A 23,418-nucleotide genomic window follows, 5' to 3' on the forward strand; every position below is an offset into this window, starting at 1 on the left:
GGGTTTGGCGATAAACAATAATCTATGCACTACCACACTTATCTTTATGTACAAAGTTAAACTAAAATGTACACACCTAGAATCTTCTGGGACCAATTTTCAACTGAAAATCATAGGTATGAGACCAGACTTTCAAAATATGGTTTTAAATTACCAACACCTAAATTCTTCCACACATTTCCGCGGTCCTCGTATGTGAAACCGTATAATTATCCGTGACGATACCTTATTTACAACGACTAAAACTGTTGACTAAATCGGTTAAAAAAATTTCTTCTAAATCAAGACATCAAAGACCTCAGCTAATTCAAAATGGCTTTATCTTTCTTTTTCTACTTTACCCTTTTTGTTAATATAGACCATTGTAAATAAATTTTGCTTGCTTTAAGGGGCTTGATGATAAGACAAAATATGACTTCTGCTTGCCCCTGCCATATTGTTAACACTTATATGACTACATTTTTTGTATATACGGTTGTTGGCGAATATATACTACTACTACTACCACTACTACCATTGATGTATAGCTATTGCACGATGTATTTAATACATGGCTATGCATCGGCAAAACTTCCATCCTCTCCATTCGCAAAATATTCTGAACTGTTTGCAGGCCGAGCCTAGATGCTAGTTGAAGAGAGAAATGGTGCACGCTTCATTTCATTCTGAACACAGGACCCACATTAATAACAGTGTTTCAAACACTGACTGGCTATATCCTGTATAAATATTCGGAATAATAATAATAATGATCGTTAAACAAATATTTTGGCAGCAATTTCATTTGGTGAATTTGAAAACAAGTTATTTTGATGGGAATCCAATTTGACAAAATTTTGTCAAATCCGCCAAATTTAAGGTACATTATACAATATAAAAAATGCCTGTAGCTTTTTACCAACAACGATCAGAATCAGAATACCGTCGATAATCACAAACTGTTTTCTCTGCATTTTCATCTGCTTCTTTATCCTCTGTAAATGACACAGTATCCTCGGCAATAGTAGCATTATGGCAGAGCGTTCGCTTCCAGTGCGGGAGGTCTTGGGTTCACACACCGGCCAAGTCATGCCAGAGACTATAAAAATCTTAGCGGTTGTCTAGTTGAGCGATTACTGTGCTTGTACGACTTTCGCAGCTCAAATGGAGCTTTAAATGCACCTCCTTTGCAGGACTCTCGTTGATAGCAGTACCAATAGTAACTGAAAAGCTATCCTGGCCAGTTATTATTATTATTATTATTACTGAGATTATTTACCCAGCTGGGTAAATAATCTCAGTAATAATAATAATAATAACTTGAAAGTGACTGCACGAGACGATAGTAAAATAAAATACCCGTAGTAAGTAAGCATAGAATTTTATAACACGGTTAGGATAGAAACTGCATTTTGTTTACAAAGCAAGAGTGACTGTACGAGACGATTTAAAGCTCGAGAGTGACTGCACGAGATGATCCGATAGCAAAATAAAATACCCGTATGCAATGAACAGAAAGCACCCGGATAAAATCTGTATTCCGTTTTACACGCAATACGAAACACAAGATTTCGCTCAGCAGCATTTTATTCTCTTTTTCACGGGAAAGGGGTGTTTCTTGATATCTGGAGGGGACGGCCTGCCCTTTCATTTTTGATGTCGGGGACAATTGTAAAGAGCTCCCCCCGGGATCGAGGTTGAATGTTTAATTTTGTCCCCGGTTTGCTACACATGGCAAATCCGGATTTTATTTCAGGCTGCTCAAACGGGACTTTCCCTTTTTATGAGGGAAATTATGCATCGGTGGGGCAATGCCCTATGTGACTAACATGTTGAATCATCTCTGTGCGGGGAATTATTAAATTTAACCAATTGGACGGTAGACGGTATGTAGCTACTTCATTTTGTGAAGTTATCTAACTTTTCTTGTATTAATTTAGATAACTAAGTACTGTGTTAGGATTCACATGTAAGACATTTTTATGGGTGTTTTTTAGAACGCGTTACGGTTAAGATGGTACTTGGGGGAAAATAAAACACTAAGGTGGGGACACCACTTTTTGCTACAATTTAGGCTCAGCAGAGGGAATTTACATCCCACCCGAGCTGACCATGTATTGCCAAACAAAAAAATGGGCAATCAGGAAGCCAAAGGAAGAAAACAAGTAATAGGGTGCCGATAAACCGCAAACGGCCGCCTATATGCAGTCAGGGATAACCGCAAATTAGATAGTCTAATTAGTCTACGATAGCCTAATTAGGCGATTTATCTCTCCTAATTAGGCTATCAACATGGTTTTTGCTGCCTATCGCTGTTCTGTTGCATAGTCGAAATGATTTTATTAGCTAAAAACATTCTATAGAACCTCCTTTTGATGGCCCAAATATATTTTTCTTTATTATTTGCGCTGTCAGAAGATATAGAGTTTAGTTTGTTTTGATTAAGAACGCATGCGCTGTGTTACGGCTTTTTTGTTTTACGGCCACGGTTGCTTCTGGAAAATGGCTAAATTTCCCGTGCGCATATTTTTAACATGGTGGTGCATAGCCTAAATAGACTATTTCTCGTCTAATTAGCTGATCCAAAGACTTTTGACGTATAATTTTTAGTCCCGTAAAGCAAACTATAAGAAATTTTCCTGGAACGAAGATGATGTAATGAGCAACAAAACTCAAAAAAAAGATGGCGCGACCAGACGTAGTTGTCGACATAATCGTAAAAGTAGAAAACACATCTCCTAAATAGGAGATGATCTCCTAACTAGTCTATGGAAAATCTCCTAACTAAGCTACTATCCTAATTTGGCGTGATAGCCTAATTTCAGTTGTTCCTGACTGATATAAGGGCGTGTTCAGGTGACTTTTTGAATTAAATTGTCAGTTGTCGTCCGAAACCGCCCCCACTTTCCTGAACTCGCCCGGAACATTTCGGAAATGCAATTCCTTGTGTAACATACCATGCGGACGATAATTGGAGGAAGGAACTTGAAGATAAAGGAGTTAATAAGTTTATATATAAGTTATTTATAAGTTATTTATCAAGTAAATCCTATTATAAACTATCAAAAACAGAAAGTCAAATTATGGTTAAAAACTTTTTAACTGTGGCTACTAGCATCTTTTCACTGATATATGATCTAAATCTAAACTACATGAAACTATATTCTAATTTTAAGATCAAAATATGCCTCCATCTGAAAATAAAGTTTAGAATGGACTTGTCCACGACTTACCGTCTGCATTATTTTGCCTGTCCATTTGCGTAAGAGGTCTGGGGATTATAAACAACACGCGTTACGATGAAAGTTGTGTATTAACGCGTCCTGCAAATGTCACGTGATACTTATAAAACAATTACAATTTTATGGCGCTGTAGCTTAGTGGTTATAAATCTAATACTTTGTGTGGGAGACCTTTCAGTGTTTTCCCTCAACAAAAAGCTGTACCATTTGACATTCCAGTCTGGAGAATTGCCTCTCTAGTGCATCACTGAAGAACAATACCAAAGACAGGAGAAAAGTTCTGTGTTGGGTGAAGAAAATCACAAAAATGACTTAGTGTAAAAATAAAATTTTGTTGAAATTAACTAGCTAAAAAAATTTTAAACAGGTATTCAAGGGGTAGACGATGTGGATGACAAACTGTGATGTAATTTAGTTATGATCAAATATTGAAATATTGCTGTGTTATTTCTGTAATTCAAAATAAGAAAGCAACTAAAATGAAGCAATTAAAGGCCATTTTTAGAGGGTCTGAAATTCATTTAAAAATTTCAGCCCCACACCATTATGGATGCCATTTTGTAGCCCCTTTACTTTGAACACCATGGCAGCCATAACCAAAATCTTCATTTAAGCATCTATTTTGATTGTTTTACCACAGTGTTTGTCCCCTCAAAAAGGAAACTAATCTTAATAGCTAAAAGCCTAAAGAATGGTTTATCTTAGTCCTCTAAGATAAACCTTCTTTGCAGGTCAGTGTATTTTTAAGTCCAAACATTGGATTCAACCATATCCAATTTTCCTAAATATGTTGACCTTCATATTAGTTTCTTTTGTCAATTCAAATATCAGTAGATCAAAATACTGCTATTTAGTATATTTGCGATTTTTGTGATTTTGTTATTTAAAGCATTTACAACATGACCCCCCCCACAACCCCTTTCCAAGTTGAGCAAAGTAGACAAGTGGAATAAGCAATAGCACAATAATTTGAAAGTATGTAAGATTATTCTCCTTAATCATCCTCCTTAAATAGAACCACACACTATTACACTGTTGGTTCAGTTTTTTAATGTCTACATTTTTACTTCTGTTGTTTCGCTTTCTACCTGTATTTGCAACAGTAATTTTTTTTTTTTTTATCAAAAATTTGTAAACACTTAATTCGCGAAATTTCTGTCTAAAATAAATAGTTTTTAGGCTTTTTTTAACCTACTTTTGAACTCGTAACAACAAAAACACACTCTGTACAGATACAAAAAGTGTGTCATCACGGTTTTATATGACTGTGGATATTTGATGGGAACGTTTGGAATTTCCCTGTTTTATATATATATTAATTTATAAATAAATAATGAGTTTAATTGTTCGGAAATTTTCCAATTTAGTTTTTTTATAAAAAAAAATTTAAAAGGGAAATTTAATTGTGTTTTTGCACGAGAATTATGTAGTACTTTCAGTGTGATTTGACACACAACATTATGATTTTAGATTTCATTATGTCGGCAAGATTGGCTCGAGAAAAAGCATCAGATAATTTAATCAATAACTTGTTACCTCGTGTGGAATTTAAAGACGTACCACCAATTAGTGTATATTGTTGCAAATGTGGTAATGTTTTACAGAGACCGTTGCAATTGTCTTGTGGACATCGGTAAGTTAAGATGTATTCGTTTGTGATTGAAACTTTAGGGTGCATTTCCACTCAAAAAACGAAGTGGAACGGAACAACAGACAAGTGTTACTTCCGAAATCTGATTGATTGATGAAATTTTCCGTTTCGATCCGCTCCGATCTTAACTGGAAGTTGAAATGATTTTAATTTTTCTCGTGGATAAAAACGGAAAAAGTTTTATAAAAACAAAAGAATAATGAACAGATAACCAATCAAGTATAAGTATTTTTTCTTGTTGTGTTTCGTTTTACTGTTGAGTGGAAATTGAGCTTTATGCAATGCATGTAAGCCTTAGTTTTTAGCGTTTCTTTTAGCATTTTTGATTTTCAACAATCGTAAGCAACTCTAATTTTTCTTACTTCCTCTTTGTTGCTTTTTGTTTTTTCAAAAAACTTAGACTGATTCGTTGCAATCTGTGAATACTTCTTAAAGGAACAAACTTTCAAGAAATTAAAAGAAATAGCTTTCGCAATTGATCCGTTCTTTTTTTTTATCGCGAGAATTAATCTTTGCGAATAAAGATTTATTGATTTTCCGCAGGAATTAACTTTTGCGATGAGCATAGGTGTTGATTATAATTAAGTGAAATAGGTCACAAAACGATAAACACATCGTTTCTAATCAATTCAAAGTGTTAGGTAATAACAATTGTTACAATGAGACTGAAAGTGATATACATTTTTTTATCCCACAAAAAGATTACAGAATAAATAAAAAATTCGCGACAATTAACTTTCGCGGATAGCCTATTTTAACATATTTCGGGGGAATAAACTTTCACTAATAAGCCATTTCAAATTTTTGGCGAGGCCTAATTTTCTCGATTTGGTTCAATAATGTCAATGTTTCTTTCCCAAAAGTTAATAACCAAATAAATATTGAAATTTTGCTGTTGAGTAAAAACAAGTGAGAAAAGAAGTTTCGGTAGATATTTTGACATTGAGATATTTGTAAAATATGGGGACTCCCTGACGAACCTTTGAGGCAAGAATTGATCATTTTTCTGACATTCTGAATGTTACTATCTCCTAAATGAAGTTAACTTTGATTATAGATGTTGCACAAGATGCGAAAAAGATATTCCGGTGAACGAAGCTGGTCAAAAACACTGCCCAGTAGACGATGAGCTAATTGAAATGAAGTTTCCAGATATTTCTGCATTGACTGAGATTATGTTCTTGCTTTGTTACTGCGTCAGCAAAGACGAGGGTTGTGCGTGGGAAGGAAAGTTATTGGATCTCGAAGATCATTTAAAACTATGTGATTTCAGTCCAAATCTACCTTGTCCATGGAGTGGCGTACATTGTGATTTTACAGGAAGCAAGAAACAGCTTGAGGAACATCTAAAAGGAAGTAGTACAAAGCATAACAGTTTATTTGCAACATTTTTATCACAGATCGTAGAGTCGTTTGATGCAGGTAAACATAGCATGAACGAATTGAGAAACCTGAGTTCAAAACTGCGGAATCGATTAGACAACGCATCTGATAACGTTAAAGCAACGCAGGTTGCGCTAAATGAAACGTTAAATTTTTTGAATCAGCAGGGCTTGAAGCAAGCCGATTTACGGACATGGTATGCGGATGTTGATCGGAGATTGACAAGTTTAGAACGTGACGGTTTGCCGGAAATGCGACAGTTGGAAGGTCGTATTAAAGATTTGTTTGAAAAAGTGGAAAAGCAACAGAGTATGCTAAAAGATGCGACCACTGGTAGTAAAGCTCCTCAATTGTCATCGTTGCTGCAAACTAAAAAACAAGTGGAAGAGAAAACAGCGAACTTGGAAAAAACAGGCAAGCAACATCATTCTACACTTCAAGATATCGATTTGAAAATTCGATTATTTCAGTCAGCTACCTTTAATGGTAATTATATCTGGAAACTAGATAACTTAAAGAATAGATTCGCAGGAGCATTGAGTGGCACGATCGGAGAATTGTACACTCCTCCGTTATATACTTCACCATTTGGGTATAAGTTTTCTGTGAAAGTTTTGTTGTATGGAGATCCAAAGGACCGGGAAAGTGGAATAAGTTCAACTCCGTTTATCTCGTTGTATTTCGTTCTGATGAAAGGGGACTACGACGAAATCCTAAGTTACCCGTTTAAATATCCAATTACAATTACTTTAGAAAACCTATCTAAGAAAGATAATATCTCACACAAAATCATACCGGATGAGAAAATTCATTTTCAGCAACCCTTTAGTGAAATGAATCCCGCCATTGGATTCTCGAAGTTTTGCAGCCACGAGAAACTTCACTCGGATGGATTTATCAAGGATGATGCGATTTATTTTAAAATTGTTGTCGACAAACCGGATGATGTTCCATAAGATTTTAACAAACAAATATGTGAAGGGAGATCCTCTGAAATAAAAGTCTTTGTGGGTGTGTTAAGAACGTGTTAAAGAAAAATCTTTGAAGGAGTGAAACGCTCACTTTCTTTTAAGCTTCTTGGATTGATGAAAATGTATTCAATTGGTTGTCAGGGAGGGGATAGTGGAAGTAGTGCAAAACCATGCTGATCATTTTAGGGTGTAAGGCTGATTTTTTGCTTACCGCTTTTATAGCGGCCGAATAACTTTTTTCCAGAGTGACGTCACTTTATACTTACCGTTCCACTTCCAACCGAATATTTTAGTAAACTTTTTGTTTTTCGGATTAGTGAAGGATTTTAAACTTCTAAGCGAAGAGATATTTTTACCAGCTGTGGCGGAACGGGAAGTTTGAAATATTGTCACTCGGAAAAACGCATTAATCGGTAACAAGAGAGAAATTCAATGGTAACAAGCTTAACAGATCGCTGCTTCATTCGGAAAAAAGGAGTTTGACACAGACCAAGATGATTATTGACGAGGAGGACGATTGTTGAAGGATATAGAAGTTTTCATTATAGACTGTATTGATCTTGACAGTTTATTATTTACAAAACTGTTTTTAATTTGAAACTATAGAAAAAGAGTGTATTTCTTGGCAAAAAAGTCGAAATGAGTGTGGGTGTTTTTTGACTTCAGCTAAGTTTCCTAAGAGGATAAACTCTTTTTTTATAAGCGTATAGTGTGTTTTTTTCACTTCAGTATGGTTGTAAACTCCTATTTCAGCCTTTAGATATGCTTAGCTGCAATCTCCCAAAAATAATACACATATTTTTTTGTACTAGCGACCAGTTTAAAAAATTTGCAAGGTTGCTTAGGAACTTTATTACAAGTAATATAAGCAATACGTTATTTCTTCAAATAACGAACTGTCTCCAAGATAATCCTTGATACTACTAATGGGAAATTTTACCCTGATTTTGAACCAAGTAACAATATACTCCTGGTTTAGGTAAGAATGCGACATAAATCAAACAATTGTGTGTGGATGCACACTTTTTACTAAAAATATTTGGTAATTTTGGTAATCTTCAAATTTGTTTGACTTTCTTCTAAGGCAATTTTAAGCAACTTTTATCAATTTAAAGAATTTTTTTATAACTCAAGTATTTATATAAAAAAAAAAAATTAGGTGAAATACAGCCTTATTTTCCCGGCGCATTATATCTTTATGTGTGACGGGCGAATTCGTAGGTTTTTTACACAATATGAACTAGCCTATATAGATTTTCAAGCCTGGTCACATCTTACTGTAATTTTAATGTAGTTTTACAATGAACGGTTGCTGGCCATTATATCCCGATCAAATTCTAAATGCTCTGCTTTATCTGTGTCCCTAACAAGGCTTCATTTTGAGAAGTAAAAATACGCGGAAGGCGAGCATAGCAGGTAATGTAAATGAAGAACTTTCGTTTTTATTTAGAGTGTTATAAACTCGACTATTCCTAATCCGAATTTTAATTTTCCCTCATAAGATTCGAATTAGAAAGAGTTAGTTGTATTTCATCCAGCCTTGTTCTTGTCAAATTTACTTTTCTTAATGGCGATGCTCAGAAGAATTAATGCTGGGTTTTCTGATTTGGCATTAGACGCAAAGATTAGCAACATTTTTTATATATCTTCATCAAACCTATTATTAAAACGTCATTATGTTCGCCGCCACCCGAAAAACTATGCATGGATATACCACCGATACTAAAAATTTACTTAAAAAATTGAAAATGAAATTTTAATGCCTGTCCTAACATTTTTTTTTTATTTTGTTTTGCCTATTCGTCTAAAGCTGTTTTTCTTCGTGTTTTAAAGTTGCCTGAAAATTCTATCTCTTATTCCAGTAGTTACAGAACAGACGGGTTTTTTCACATCCATTTTTCCTTCCATTTGCGTCACGCGTGAATCAGACGTCGAGTTGGCGTATTTTATCTTCGTAAGCGGTTTTTGTCAATAGAGAAATCTAATGAAACTAAAACTGACAAGAGCAAGCTGACAATCAGTTTTCACTTCCGGGTATATCAAAATGTCCTAGGACATTCACTTGCAACCACTATCATAATTCTTCTGACATTATTAGGGAAATCTGACAACGTATCTTATGTTGTGGCAAAAAAATGACAAAAAGTATAAAAATCGCTGCGTCAGCACGTTAATAAGGCATAGCAGTAAAGTAGCCATACTATGCTATTGTATTGTTGAAAACACTTATGGTTTTCTATAGTAAAGTAGCCTTACTATATGAATAATTTTTTTTATTAAAAACATAGGATGCTGCTGACATTAACATGTCGAAGTTAGCCCGATTTTAGAATTTAATGCCCGAAACTACAAATTTGACACAAATATTACAGGTTTTTGCCGCTCTGTGAGTAATATCTCTTTAATAATAGCCGTATTCTGTCTGTGTGTCCGCGAAAGCCACGTGCCGTAACGGAAACACGAAATTTTTAAAATACGCACGAATATCAAATGCGATATATTTTTATCCGCTTTGTTTGCGACAGGTAAATATAAAGGACGGGCGAACCCGTGGATTTTTCCACGGGCAACGACTAGTCTCTATAATAATAGCCGTCGTCTGTCTGTCTCTGCGCAGACCCCCCGCTGAGTTAGAAAATCATGTTACGGAAACACGAATATCAAATGCGACATATTTTTATCCACTTTGTTGCGACGGGTAAATACAATGGACGGGCGAACCCGTGGATGTTTCCACGGGCAACGACTAGTCTCTATAATAATAGCCGTTGTCTGTCTGCCTCTGCGCGGACCCCCCGCAGAGTTACAAAATGATGTTACGGAAACACGAATATCAAATGCGATATACTTTTATCCGCTTTGTTGCGACGGGTAAATTTAAAGGACGAGTGAAAGCGACGGGCGACCCCGTGGATTTTTCCACGGGTTAACGACTATATTATAATGCCCTTATACATCTGTATGTCTATCTGTCACGCAAAATGGTAGCTTGGCTTCGCAATACCGGGAAGCACGTAACGCGGTATAAAAAGGACGGGCGAACCTGTGGATTTTCCACGGGTTAACGACTAGTCTATATTATAATGCCCGTATACGTCTGTCTGTCTGTCTGTCACGCAAAATGGTAGCTTAGCTGCGCGAGTATTAAAACGCACGCAATGTGGTATAAAAAGGACGGGCAAACCCGTGGATTTTCCACGGGCTAACGACTAGTTTTTTAATAATCAACATGTTGCTGATTTCCATTTAGCGGAGATTTTCCTTTCCTATCCAAAGTACTTTAAAATACTTAATAAAAGATAGGAGAGTTGATATTTTCACAAGTAGTCAAAAGAAAGATACTTACAGCTGTACATAAACACTTTACCCCCAATAATAAAAGCAGCACCCACGTTCCGAGGGTGCACAGAGTTTTAGTACAGAAAGTTGTTAATTGCACACAAAAGTTGCAAAATATAGTGATACATACGTTATTTGAATTTTGGGTACGTCTATATACAAAAACATTAAAATGTACAGAACCATGTGCTTTTGACGAACAATTGAGAAGATACTATTGAAGATATTATTTCGGTTTGTCTGTTCAGTATTCATATTACTGTGGAATGTTTATCATTTGTTGAACATGATAGTTTAGTACTTTGCCCGATGATGGGAGAAGGATCTCCCGAAACGTCGCCTACTAAACTATCATGTTTAAGAAATGATAAACTTTCCACAGTAATTGAGAAGATATTAGAGCTCAAAGGTTTTTTGGTGAGCATCAACCCGTCGGTTCCGAAACGGGTGGGTCAACCCAGCTTTACAAAATTAATCCTATTTTGGTCCGTAGTTACCCACGCAGGAGATGACGTCAGTTATTTCCACCTGTTTCCAAGTTATGAGACCTCAAACTTATAAAGTGCTTTCTAAAAGCTATTGACGTTAAGTTTGTTATTGGCAAAGTGATGTTTGATTTTTCAAATAGCATTTTTGAGACAACTTTTTCGGTAACTTCAAAGAAAAATGCACATATCCACTTTGCGCATTACAGACGGAAGAAGCCTATTATAATAATAGACCAGCCAGAAGCCGTGGATAAATCCAAGGTTTCCCTTTTCTTTGTATATCACATTTCGTGTTTCCGTGATACGACTTTCATCTCGCGCAAGAACAAACAGACAACAGCTATTTTATAGAGTTAGTTGTTAACCTGTGGTAAAATCCGCGGGGTCGCCCGTCAGTAAATTACACGCTATTACGTGTTTCCGTAGCACGACGTTTTTCTTGCGGACAGAGAGACATAATGCGGCTACCATTAAGCTTATTACGATTATTAGGCCGATTAACAATTAAAAAAATCCGTCATATAAGTTTTAATGACGTTAGCAGTGGGTTACGTCCTTAATCTGTCTGTTCCGAAACGGGTGGGTTGACTCGGGTTTGGGAAAATGGTCGCATTTTGGTCCTAGGTAGTGCTTAGTTACTCAGGACATTACGACAGTTATTTTCATCAGGTTTCAAAACTTAAAACTGCAATGCAATGATTATACTAATCTTAATATATTTACCTTTGACGTCAATATTGTTTTATCGTAGGAGTTTCGTTTATGAAACTTATGAAAATTTTATTCGACTTTTGCAAAAGTCACAGACAGACCAATGAAGTATCCTATTCTTAAATTAGAGTAATAAAAAAAACGCCGTGGGAAATACCCTATTATTTGAATTTTGATAATCCTGTCAAAAAAATATTTTAGAAATTTTATTACTCCTTACCACAATAGCTTTTTTTCTTTAATTTTGATAAAATTTCAATTTTTATTGGTAAAATCTGAAACCGCGAAAGTCTACGTTTACTTTTACTGAGAAAATACCATGTGATAAGTTTCTATTGTTTATTGTGATAAGAATCTAATGTTTATTTTTTTAAAATTTTGCTGAATCGACATAAATTTAAGTCGATTACCGAGGAAACTTCTGTTTATATGGGAAAATGCATTACCCGCTTACCGAGATCTCGATCATGCGCACGAGATCTCGGTAGGCGGGTAAATGTTTTTTCTCAATATGAACGCAACTAAAATTTGTTAAGAGTTTGTTAACAACCCGAGATCTTGACTTGATATCATGCTAAAACATTTACCCAGTTCCCGAGGAAATATTTCCCATGTGAACAGCTTCTTATTCACGCAGATTGTGTGTATATAGGTATCTATTTAGCGCATGCGCACATTTCTATTTTATGGTCACGCCGTATGAGTAGATTTTATACCACCAAGATTTTTCGAAACAATCCCATTTTCTGTTTTTGTACACACGCATTTTTAAAAAAAAATATCCTGTATATAATTTTTCAGAATTTTAACCTAAGTCCTAGCCTAATATTCTTATATAAAACATATTCTTATGAAAGAAAAAGGTTCAAAAACGTTTTGTCCGCTTCAATCAATCATTTGTGCTATGCTCAACGTATTTAGAAGCTGCCAATCGCCTCATTAAAATTAAGTAACACATACTCCATGGACCTTAACAACAGGAAACACGTACCAAATAAAATGTTAATTAAATTATCTTGAAAATCGAAAATGAGTTCGAATTTTATGGAGATCGGGACTTTTTTTGAAAAAAATGTATAACTTTCGACAACCCTTTTTGTGAAAGATCATTCACCGGTTCCGCGTTATTTTGCAATCACCGCAGAATGCCCAATTATTATTGGACATTCTGCGGTGCATTTGCCAAGTTTTTGCGAGTAAAAAGGGTATAAAAGGGGTTTTAAAACCTGTTCCACCTAAACAATCATATACATTTTTTTTGAATGTTATTATAATTTCTAAGATGAGTAATAATGAACCGAACCTACACAAAACATACAAAAACTACACGAGATATAATGTCACACAACACTAACAAAAAATAATGAAAAAATAATTCTGTCATTTTTGTATCGTTCATGGTTCCACTGTCACGATTAAGTCACCAGCAGCCAACGTCATACCGGTCGTGACAGATATTGACGAAACAACACCATCAATAGGTGACGTCACATTCGTCTCCATCTTCATGGCACTTAAAACAGCAACCGGATCGCCTTTCTTAACAGTCTGACCCTCCTCCACACGTACTCCGATTACTTTTCCTGGCATAGGAGCACCAATTGATCCTTTGACACCTTTCACTGCTTTAGGATTACGTTCCACATTCTAAAAAAAAAAGTTACAAATTCACAGCAAAATGCATTGGCACAGCTGTTTAACATATCTAAAAGGCTTCCTTTGAAAATCACTAAATGCCGCACATCATGTGACTCTATTAAAACATATGTATACGTTTATCGATCTACTTTTTGCCGCCCACTGGGTGCCAATATCTCGGATAGGGGAAGTAATTCAAAGCAATTTTTCAAATTCCGTAAAATTTCACCTCTCCTATCAGAACTTTACTGTTACGGTTACAACATTACAACTTATATCATCCTCATTTTCCAGAAAAATGCTGACCGCAAAAATAAATTCATCGCGTTAAACATTGGGTGACCTTTTTTCTACAACCAAGCATGTTGGCCAGTCATCATCGTCTAAAAAAATTACTAAAAAGGCTTTAATATTAATGTAGATTCTTACCCCAACTTCTTTCTTATCATCCACCAAAAATGTACGCAGTTGACCATTCACTTCACAAAACACTTCTCGTTTACCGTCTTTATCGACATCGCCAAGTGCAATAATCTTGAGGTGCAATGTCTTTCCAGTTTCGAGTTCCACTTCAAATTCTTCTCCTAAATCGGAGCCAGCGAAGAACAGTCGCGTTGGAAGGCCATCAACCGGACCAAATTCCTCCCGGAATTGAGCAAACTCGTGAAATACGTCAGGATACATGCAATAACTCATTACATCTCTATCTGTGATGACTTCCCCTGAAAATAAAAATATAGCTTTGTAAAAACAAAACGCAAGACTGGGATCACATTACAAAGTTCATATTTGTTTAACACGTTTTTATATAAGTATAAAAATAAAGCACAGTCAAAGCATAATCCGCAGTCAATTTTTGTTGATGTCAGCTTCGTAACAACAAAACATAAAAATGCTGCTCGTATGAAAATGTTACGGTCAAAGTCTTCTTAATTTTCAACTTGTATTAATAAGTTTGAAGCAGAGGTCAATTAGTACAAAAGTAACAAAAAACAGTTTAAACAGGTTCTTTTCTGTAAGAATCTTAAGATTTTACATTTTATCAAGTTTTAGGTTAGGATTCCGAAATTTACATTCATTTTGTTTGACAAAGTTGAGAAATAGCAGCGGTACGACAAAGAAAACCAATTCAGGAAAGGTGTATTAGCATTTCTAAGTTCAAATGAAATGTTCTAACAAAAATTCTTCTCATACAACCACACGAACATACCGTAACGTTTGACTAACTCATCACGCATCGCTTCGAAATCAACAGGAGGAAGAGATTCGCCAACACGTCCGTCATACTTCTCTTTTCCTTTCAACATCTAGAGTTAATTCAATAGTACGTTTGTAACACTTCCACTTTTTTTTCACCTCATTAGACGCTCTTTTTGTATAACAAATCAAAATTCAAGCCAGGTTGGTAACTATTTCTCTAGTCCCAAACAATAGACAGATTTTTTAAACCTGAAATCACAGCCTAGCCTGATATTCTTATAAATGAAAAAGCGCGTATAGCTAAACATTTGATTTTGCGAAATTAATTTATTACTATAAGTTTAATAACAGCATTTAAGATAAACCAGAAAAGCTTTCCAATGCCAGAATCAATAAAATAAATGGAATTTGGGAATATTAATAATGGGAAGCCTCTGTGGCATGAACAAGTTCAATTAAAGGCTACCCTATCTCAACAAGTAAGTTAAATTTGCAAAAAAAATCTAGATACGCAACAAGCCCTAAAATGGTTCATTCGCGAAAATTAATCTTCGTCATATGTATTATTTTGGACTTTGTGAAAATAAGTCTTCGCGAAAATTAATCTACTCAAGGTAAAACCCCCAAAATACCTAAACCTTTGCGAGAAAAAAACCAAACAAATACAGGTACATGCAAAATAACTAAAAAGAAAAAAATCATTGTATTTTATTTGTTCGAACCACGCACCTTCGTCCTGAGCGGTTCAGGAAAGCCTCCATATGGCTGTCCAAGTTGACCTTGCATGAATTCTACAACTGAAGAAGGGAAATCCAACTCGTCAGCTCTGTTCTCAACATCGGAAGCCTCCAGTTTGTTTTGAACCATGAATTGAGCTAAATCGCCGACTACTTTAGATGTAGGTGTCACCTGCGAAGTAATTTGAAACAAATCGTGACTTGTGAAAGAATATAAACCGGATTTTTAGGAGAATTTGAATTAGCGAAAGCGCAAATTAGAATCAAAAGAATCAAGGATGTTAAACAAATTAAAAAAGGAAGCCAAACCGGATTGGTTTAATTTTATTTCCACATGAGCAGAATGTAAATATTTTGGACTTATACTCCACAAAGAAAGTCTTTTATAAAAATAAAGTTTGATAAATTGATGTTCCCTAAAATTTAGGAAAATTTAGGATTATTAAGGATTTTTTAAGACTTTTAGGAAGCAAGAAAATCCTGCAAAAGTTCTTTTTGTTAACGCATGGTGTTATGCGATTTTTGTATCTCCCATATCCAACCATCCACCTGATGTCGCCCACATATTTCAAATTTAAAAAAAAAGATCGAAATATAAATACCACATCAATAAGTTTTACAATAGGGCCTCCTTCGTAATTGATTCCTTTTTATTATTACATAAATAAGAAAAACATAGCGAGATTGACAATTCGATGAAAAGAAAATTGTCGAAACCTTTTCTCAGTTAAAGTGAGGTTAGGAAGTAAAATAGTCATAACTGAAAAATAAAAACAAGCATGTACGCTACATAGCGTCAGCATTACCTTCACCAAATCACCAAGAAGCTGGTTTGCTATGGTATACTTTCTTTTGACCTCGGGAAATTGATCGCTCAACCCTAAACTAAATGCTTGAAACTGCAAGTTGGTGTATTGGCCACCAGGTATCTCATTTTCGTACACATCAGCATTTCCGCTTTTCATTGTTGTTGTGCATTCAAACGGAGCGTACAAACATCTAGTTTGCTCCCAGTATGAACTGTATTGTGATACGCTGTCAAGTGAAATACCTAAACAAAGAAGATGGCTACTTCACGTCTAAATACCATGTCGTAAAATCTGGAATTAAAAAATATAAATTTGTTTTCCATGTTCGATAAAATAAAGGTGTAACCAATATTGGTTTCAAAACCCTCCGCCTTTTTCGTAATCCAGAAATGATGGAATTTTGCTAATGCTTAAGCATTTCCTCTTTGTTGGCACTAAGTGACTTAGTTAGCTATTTTAAGGCCAATTTGGCTTGAAAAAAGTCACTAGTTACTGGTTTATCTTGAAGTAATTACACAACCTCAAATTTAAAACTTCAGTCGACATAAAAGGAGGACTTTCTTACATCGTTTACATTTTCGAAGCATAGTGTTGCATACAAATTAACCAACAAAGATATTAATCTTACCGGTGTCATATTCTGTTCCTTGAAGACTCGCAACTAGCGCTCCCATACTAGGCTGTGACGTCATCCCAGACATAGAATCAACAGCGCAATCGACTACATCCGCACCGGCCTCTGCACACGCTAACATCGATGCAACTCCTGCCATTGCAGTATCGTGAGTGTGAACATGAATAGGTAGTTTAGGATACTGTGCCCGTAATGAACCAATTAAAATGTTAGCTGCTTGAGGTTTTAGAAGACCCGCCATGTCCTGTCAAATGTAAAAACTGTCATAGAAAACACAGAAAAAAGCAGCTAATGTTGTTTCATGTTCGAAACAAGGTGGAATATGAATGCAGCGACTTTTAAAAAATAAATTTCATTCTTGTTATATCACACCATCCACACTTCTATGATCACACATGGATAGATTTATGATTTGACCTACCTTGATGCATAAAATATGTGTTCCACATTTTACAAGTTCTGCGACTAAATTCATATAATAATCTATGCTGTATTTTGTTTTGGTTGGGTCAGCTACGTCACCAGTGTAGCAGATTGCAGCTTCGACAACACCACCTGCCTCCCCCACAGCATCAATACCAAGCTATATCGTGAAGTAAAGAGGTTAAAATATTGTTGTTATATTGCAAATGGGGGGAGTTTGTAGAAAGGTTAGGTTAGCAAATAAACTAAAACATATTAATGATATTTATTCTTATGGATCTAAGTTTGATTTTCCTGCGTTTTTTTTTGCGGGAATTAATTTTCACAAGTAATGTCTTGAAAAATATTTTGAGAGTACTTAATTTCCATTGTGTTAGATTTACCTAACCACAAAAGATTCTAATTAGTAATGGTCTAAAGACAAAATTCAAAAAATACGAAGAGTTTGTAGAAAGTTAGGGTTAGCAAATAAACGAAAACTTACTTTGGCATTTTTTTCGTGGGTCTGAGTTATTGACTTTTCGTGTGTTTTTTTCGCAGGTATTAATTTTCACAAATAGTGTCTTAAAAATATATTGGGAGTACCTAATTTCCCACAATTAGTACCATTAAGGTATGCTATAAATGCCATCTTCTGCTCTAAGGGAAAAATGTGTTCGCGGAAGAAAGTAATGCGGTTTTTGGAAAATCACAATATTGTTTATTACTGCAAAAAGGTAAATAAAGAACATTCTACTGTCGCCTAACTGCAAAAGTTTATTCACGCGAAAGATTTCAATTAGAAATTGTTTCTCAAAATCTTCCTGCCTAAGGAAAAATGAAAAAAAAATCATAAGAAACTAGTCAGAACTAGATGAAAAAGAAATCGCGTATTGCAGTATTGGACGTAAATATATACAAATAAACAATGGCAAAATATCTTTCTTTTCAATCAACCACAAAGTTTTTTCCCACAAAACATTTTATTAGAAAGAACCACAAACGTTCTAGACTAAGTCTAGCTAAATGAAAAAAATCCTAAAATTAGAACAACACATATAGGAACAAAGTACAGTAAAAATTGGAAATCACACCTGGAGATTAGGTAGGTAGTTCAAAGCATCAAAAACACGAAAGATATCCATTCCAGATTTCTGAGCCAGCTTACAAAATTCGAAGACAGCATTATCTGGATAGTTTTTATAGCCCACACCATTAGCACCTCGCAGTAACATTTGGAAAGGAATATTTGGTATAAGCTCTCGCATTTTTTCTAATCGATCCCAGGGACATTCCTTCAAAAACCTCAGGGCTACATCAAATGTTGCGCCTGGAAAAAATAAAAACATTTCGAATTAGTTTCCATTTACTTTAGTGACCAAAGATACCACAACTATACCTTAACTATAACATATCTTTTTTTTCTTACCTCCCCAGCATTCTAAACTGAACAGGTTTGCAAAATTATTGGAAACAAATGGTGAGATGCGAAGTAAATCATATGTTCGGACACGAGTAGCTAAAAGGGATTGATGTGCATCACGGAATGTTGTATCAGTTAAAAGTAGATTTCCTTCTCGTCTTGCTGCTTTTGCAAGCCCTTCAGGTCCAGATGTCAATAAAATATCACGAAAACCAGTTGGACGACTTATTGGTCCTGGAATTTTTTTAACCTAAAGTGTGAGAGTGAAGTCAAGCATGAAAAGCATACCAAAGCTGAAAAGTCTATAACAATTAATCATAACTGAAGTGTAATTATAAACTGGCTAAACGTCAGAAGCTTAATAAAATTTTGACCTGATGTGCAAATGCAAACGTCTTGAAATAAAGTGAGGGAAACGAAACTTAAAAATTTTTTAATGCAAGTTGCAAGCAATACATTAGTAATCAACACTGGATTAAACTACTTGGAATGTTGTTTAAAAATTTTAATGTTGGAAATCCTGTGCAAACGGTATGACGATACCAGGCTAATGCTGAAAGACTTTTTATAAGCATTCTAAAGCTGGGAAAAGCATAGTGTATCTATGCTTATAACAAAAAATTTAGCAGTTTCATGAATTCTTTGTCAACTAGAAAATACAGGAAAACCTTGCACATTAACTGAAAATATGTTATTAACTTTTTGCTACCTCTGGCACTTGAGGAACAATCTTTGCTGGCTTTGCATTGGTTGCTAAAGGAGTGCATGGTCCATTTACAATTACTTCACTTAAATAATGAAGTAATTTCTGCGCTCTGTTTTGAGTAGGGCGAATATTCAATAGCTCTGGGTTTCTAAATATGAAGTCCGTGTGAACGAAGCCATCGAGATATTCTTTATGTTGCAAAACGTTCAATACAAATGGTATATTTGTCTAAAAAAAATTTAAAATATATATTTGCAACAATTCTTGGCCAACAATATCTCCATAGAAGAAACCGAGTAACAATAAAGATAAAGTTTTCTCATGAATTTAAATGGCATAGCAGTGCCAATGACAAATGTAACGTACCTTAACCCCTCGTATACGAAACTCTTTAAGTGCTCTAACTAATTTATTCGCGGCATCTTTATTATCATTTCCATGAGCAATGACTTTTATCAGCAAAGAATCATAATGTGGAGATATGACAGCTCCAGAAAATGTTGATGCACTGTCAAGGCGTATGCCCATACCCTCTCCACTTCTGAACACCTACAAAAAGCACACACAAGAAAAGAATTTAAAAAATAAAAAACTTACATAGTGGGAAACAGTTAGGTTTCACTTAACTAGTAACACCATCGTAAAACAATCAAAACTTCCAAATTTTTATTGCTAAGCCAAACAAGCCATTTAAATTAACTTGCACAAACTGATCAAGTTGAACTTGCCCAAACTAATCAAGTTTAACTTGCCCAAACATACCTCAATTCTGCCAGTATCAGGCACAAAGTCATTTGTAGGATCTTCAGTTGTAATTCTCGCTTGAATAGCAAACCCTTGAGCTTTAATTTTATCTTGTGTCAGATTCAATTCTTCCAAGGAGTTTCCTTCAGCAACACCAATTTGCGCACGGACAAGATCAACACTACGGAAATCATAATATAGTTATGAGATGGCATGTTCATAAAACAGATAAGTAGTGATTTGTTTCAAATCCTAGAAGTAAAAACACCATAATAAATGCAGTACAAACAAATCGAAACTTCTAAACCTTGTAGACATCTTTTAAGGAAAAAAACTCGAGGCTGAAATTATAGGTACTTTTAAATGATAGAGAAAAATGTATATAAAAGTATATAAAAGATAGAAAAGTCTCTAGCTGAAAAGCATTTTAAAGGAATAAAACGTTTAGAAAATCACGCTGTAAAGTAAAGAACATCCAGGCTGAACTCAAAAGGTATCTTTCTTATAAGAAACCCACCCAAAACATGTATTTGAACAAGTATTACTGCCCATGTTAATTTAAAAAGATTCTACTAACACATACCCTGTGATCTCTTCTGAGACAGTATGTTCAACTTGTAAGCGTGCATTAACTTCAATAAAATAGAATTCGCCACTATCTTCAAGTAAGAATTCAACAGTCCCAGCATTTTGATAGCCAACTGCTGTGCATAAACGTATTGCACAATCTGTTAATTTTTTTCTAATTTCAGGATCTAATAAAGGTGCCGGTGCGATCTCAATTACTTTCTGATGTCTTCTTTGTACAGAGCAGTCCCTTTCAAAAAAGTGCACCACATTACCATAGTGGTCACCTAGTACTTGAACTTCAATATGTCTTGGTTTTTCTAGTGCAAAATAAAGTATTTTCAATATCTGTTGCAGCAAATTTATTGCAATTTTTTCAGCATTGCTCATTTCTTACTGATTAATGACAGAACTTTTTCTCTACTATAGGCTATCAATATTTGGTAGCAGGTCAACTGACATTTTTACCTATAAACCTTTCGATAAACATTGATCCATCTCCAAAAGCAGCAGTAGCCTCTGAAGTTGCTAATTCGTACATTTTCTGTACTTCACTCTCTTCTTTTACAACACGCATTCCTCTTCCACCACCACCATAAGCAGCTTTCAACATAATCGGATAACCAAACTGTTCACAAAATTCTTTCACCTAAGGAAAAATACCTAGCAATTAACTATGAATTAGTTACATTTTTTCATAAAAGGACATCTTTCCTGAAATCATAATTTCTAGAGTACAAAGTAGGTATTTTTATTTACCTCTTTAAGAGACTTAACAGGTGTTTCAGTTCCAGGTATCACAGGTACATTATTTGCAATAGCAGTCTTTCGAGCTTCTATTTTATCCCCCATAAGATGAATTATTTCTGGGCTGGGTCCAATGAATTTTATTCCATTTTTGACACAAGCTCTAGCAAAATCCGAGCGTTCAGATAAGAAGCCGTAACCTGGGTGAATAGCATCTACATCATGCTCCTAAAATAGAAAAACAGATGATAAAAAAATATAAAAAAATATTCTAAATGACGATTTTGGATAAGAAAATTAGAATATTTAAAAAACACAAATATAAAATCTACAAAATGATGTAAAATTTATATAATACAAGATTGCATTAAAGTATTAATTATTAAATCCCAAGTTATGGGGGTCATCAGCAAAAATATAAGAGGCCTGGGACAAGCAAACCATTTTTTGTTATTTTGGCAAAAAAATGTCACACAATTCAACTTTTTATAATATCTATGCATTGATAAAGCTTGAATGCATATCATTTTAAAGATATAAAATTACTGATGACAGAAAATGTCAAAATTTGCTGCTACTTAAATATGACATCAACTTGAGAACGACAAAAGCCTTTAATAAATTTAAAAAACTTGTTAATGATTTTTTAAGATCATCATTTTATACATCAGGTTGCCTTTAAGGCTTTGAAGATTTCCTATATTTAGAGAAAAAAATGAAGACAAAAAGAATAAAAGGCTAGCTTAATAAAACTTACAACTCCTTATGACATTGGTTTGAATTCCAGATTGTGTACAAGATTGGAACTTACACTATTTCCTATACCAAAATAGCAACCCTCTTGTAGGCTGCTATAGGGAAAAACGATGTTTTAAGGTTTTAAAAGAGCTAAAATACTAAAATTCTAGCCAGGCTTGTATACACTTACTTTGGAAAGACGAATTATCTCAGGTATATTTAAATAGGCAGCAACTGGTGGCATTCCTTTTCCAATTAAATAAGCTTCATCTGCTTTCTGTCTGTGTATTTGTTTTGCATCTTGTTCGCTATAAATAGCAACAGTTCGAATGCCTGCTTCAGTTCCAGCACGGGCAATTCTGACAGCAATCTCACCTCTGTTAGCAATCAGCAATTTCTTTATCTTGCTTTTCGTTTGTTTTTTTTGCTTTACAGATGTAGAAGCTCTAGCAGCTTGTAAATACAACAATGATGAGTTGCTGCTACGATCAAATGCAAATTGTCTGAAGACATTTTGCTTGAGTTTGTTCACTTGAACACGCAACATAGTTCCAAGCGATATATCTTAAATAATTATCATTGTCTTCCTAAAAAGAACATAAAAACATAAAAAAAGAAAAGAAAACAAGCAAAAAAAGAAAAGGCTTCATACTACCATCAAAATATGAGAATTGCAATCTTTAGGTTGTACACGTTCAAGCCTATCAATAAGAAAATAACACTAGAGCAATAAATCGCAACCACTCCCTAAAAGAGTAAGCATAATAAGCAACCCTGTGCAAATAATAAGAGAAGGAAATTGATTAAAAAAGGAAAGATGTATAACAGAAATCCAATTTCCCCAAACGAGGGTTGCAAGAATTTCCTTCTCAAACATTTTCTAAACAGTAAATCATAAGGAAGTAGAAGAGATATTATGTCACTAAAATTTGCAAATGTTGCGGTTTTGGGTTTCTACCATGAAATTTCAATTCTGCAAATTATTTGCTTGTAGTCATGTTTGTTTGTTTTTTTTGGGGGGAGGGGGGTGGGGGGCAAAACTTTGACTCTGAGTTAAGTTATGAAGATGGTGATAGTGATTATGACCATGGTATTAGCTGTGATTAAACTATGCACTGCAAGTAGGATCACAAAAGAGACTTATTATGGTTGGGTGATATACTGGGTGATAGCAACACAGACAATTATAAAAACAAGAACAAGAACACACACAGAAACTTATTTAAAAGGGAACCCAGTAAAATAAAAACACGACTTGAAACACATAGAAATAAAACATTAGAAAAAATAATATACACAAACTTACTAA

General features: G+C 34.8%; 2 protein-coding genes across 2 annotated transcripts; one reads left to right on the forward strand and one right to left on the reverse strand.

The window, feature by feature from the left end:
* Positions 1-1,706: 1,706 nt before the first annotated feature.
* Positions 1,707-7,870, forward strand: LOC130656727 (TNF receptor-associated factor 1-like). The gene is made up of 3 exons (XM_057459641.1): positions 1,707-1,865; positions 4,692-4,854; positions 5,930-7,870. Exons 2-3 carry the CDS (start codon positions 4,700-4,702, stop codon positions 7,209-7,211), a joined length of 1,437 nt encoding a protein of 478 aa, XP_057315624.1. The 5' UTR covers positions 1,707-1,865; positions 4,692-4,699; the 3' UTR covers positions 7,212-7,870.
* A 5,107-nt stretch (positions 7,871-12,977) lies between these two features.
* Positions 12,978-22,819, reverse strand: LOC130657685 (pyruvate carboxylase, mitochondrial-like). Its single transcript, XM_057460693.1, has 16 exons — positions 22,300-22,819; positions 21,384-21,599; positions 21,093-21,273; positions 20,641-20,944; positions 20,076-20,238; positions 19,680-19,862; positions 19,317-19,541; positions 18,614-18,857; positions 18,279-18,514; positions 17,204-17,365; positions 16,777-17,026; positions 16,146-16,390; positions 15,332-15,511; positions 14,613-14,709; positions 13,832-14,124; positions 12,978-13,411 (listed from the first exon to the last, which is right to left on the reverse strand). Exons 1-16 carry the CDS (start codon positions 22,654-22,656, stop codon positions 13,160-13,162), a joined length of 3,588 nt encoding a protein of 1,195 aa, XP_057316676.1. The 5' UTR covers positions 22,657-22,819; the 3' UTR covers positions 12,978-13,159.
* Positions 22,820-23,418: the final 599 nt, after the last annotated feature.

The sequence above is a fragment of the Hydractinia symbiolongicarpus genome, chromosome 9 (assembly GCF_029227915.1).
Source record: "Hydractinia symbiolongicarpus strain clone_291-10 chromosome 9, HSymV2.1, whole genome shotgun sequence".
Lineage (NCBI taxonomy): Eukaryota > Metazoa > Cnidaria > Hydrozoa > Anthoathecata > Hydractiniidae > Hydractinia > Hydractinia symbiolongicarpus.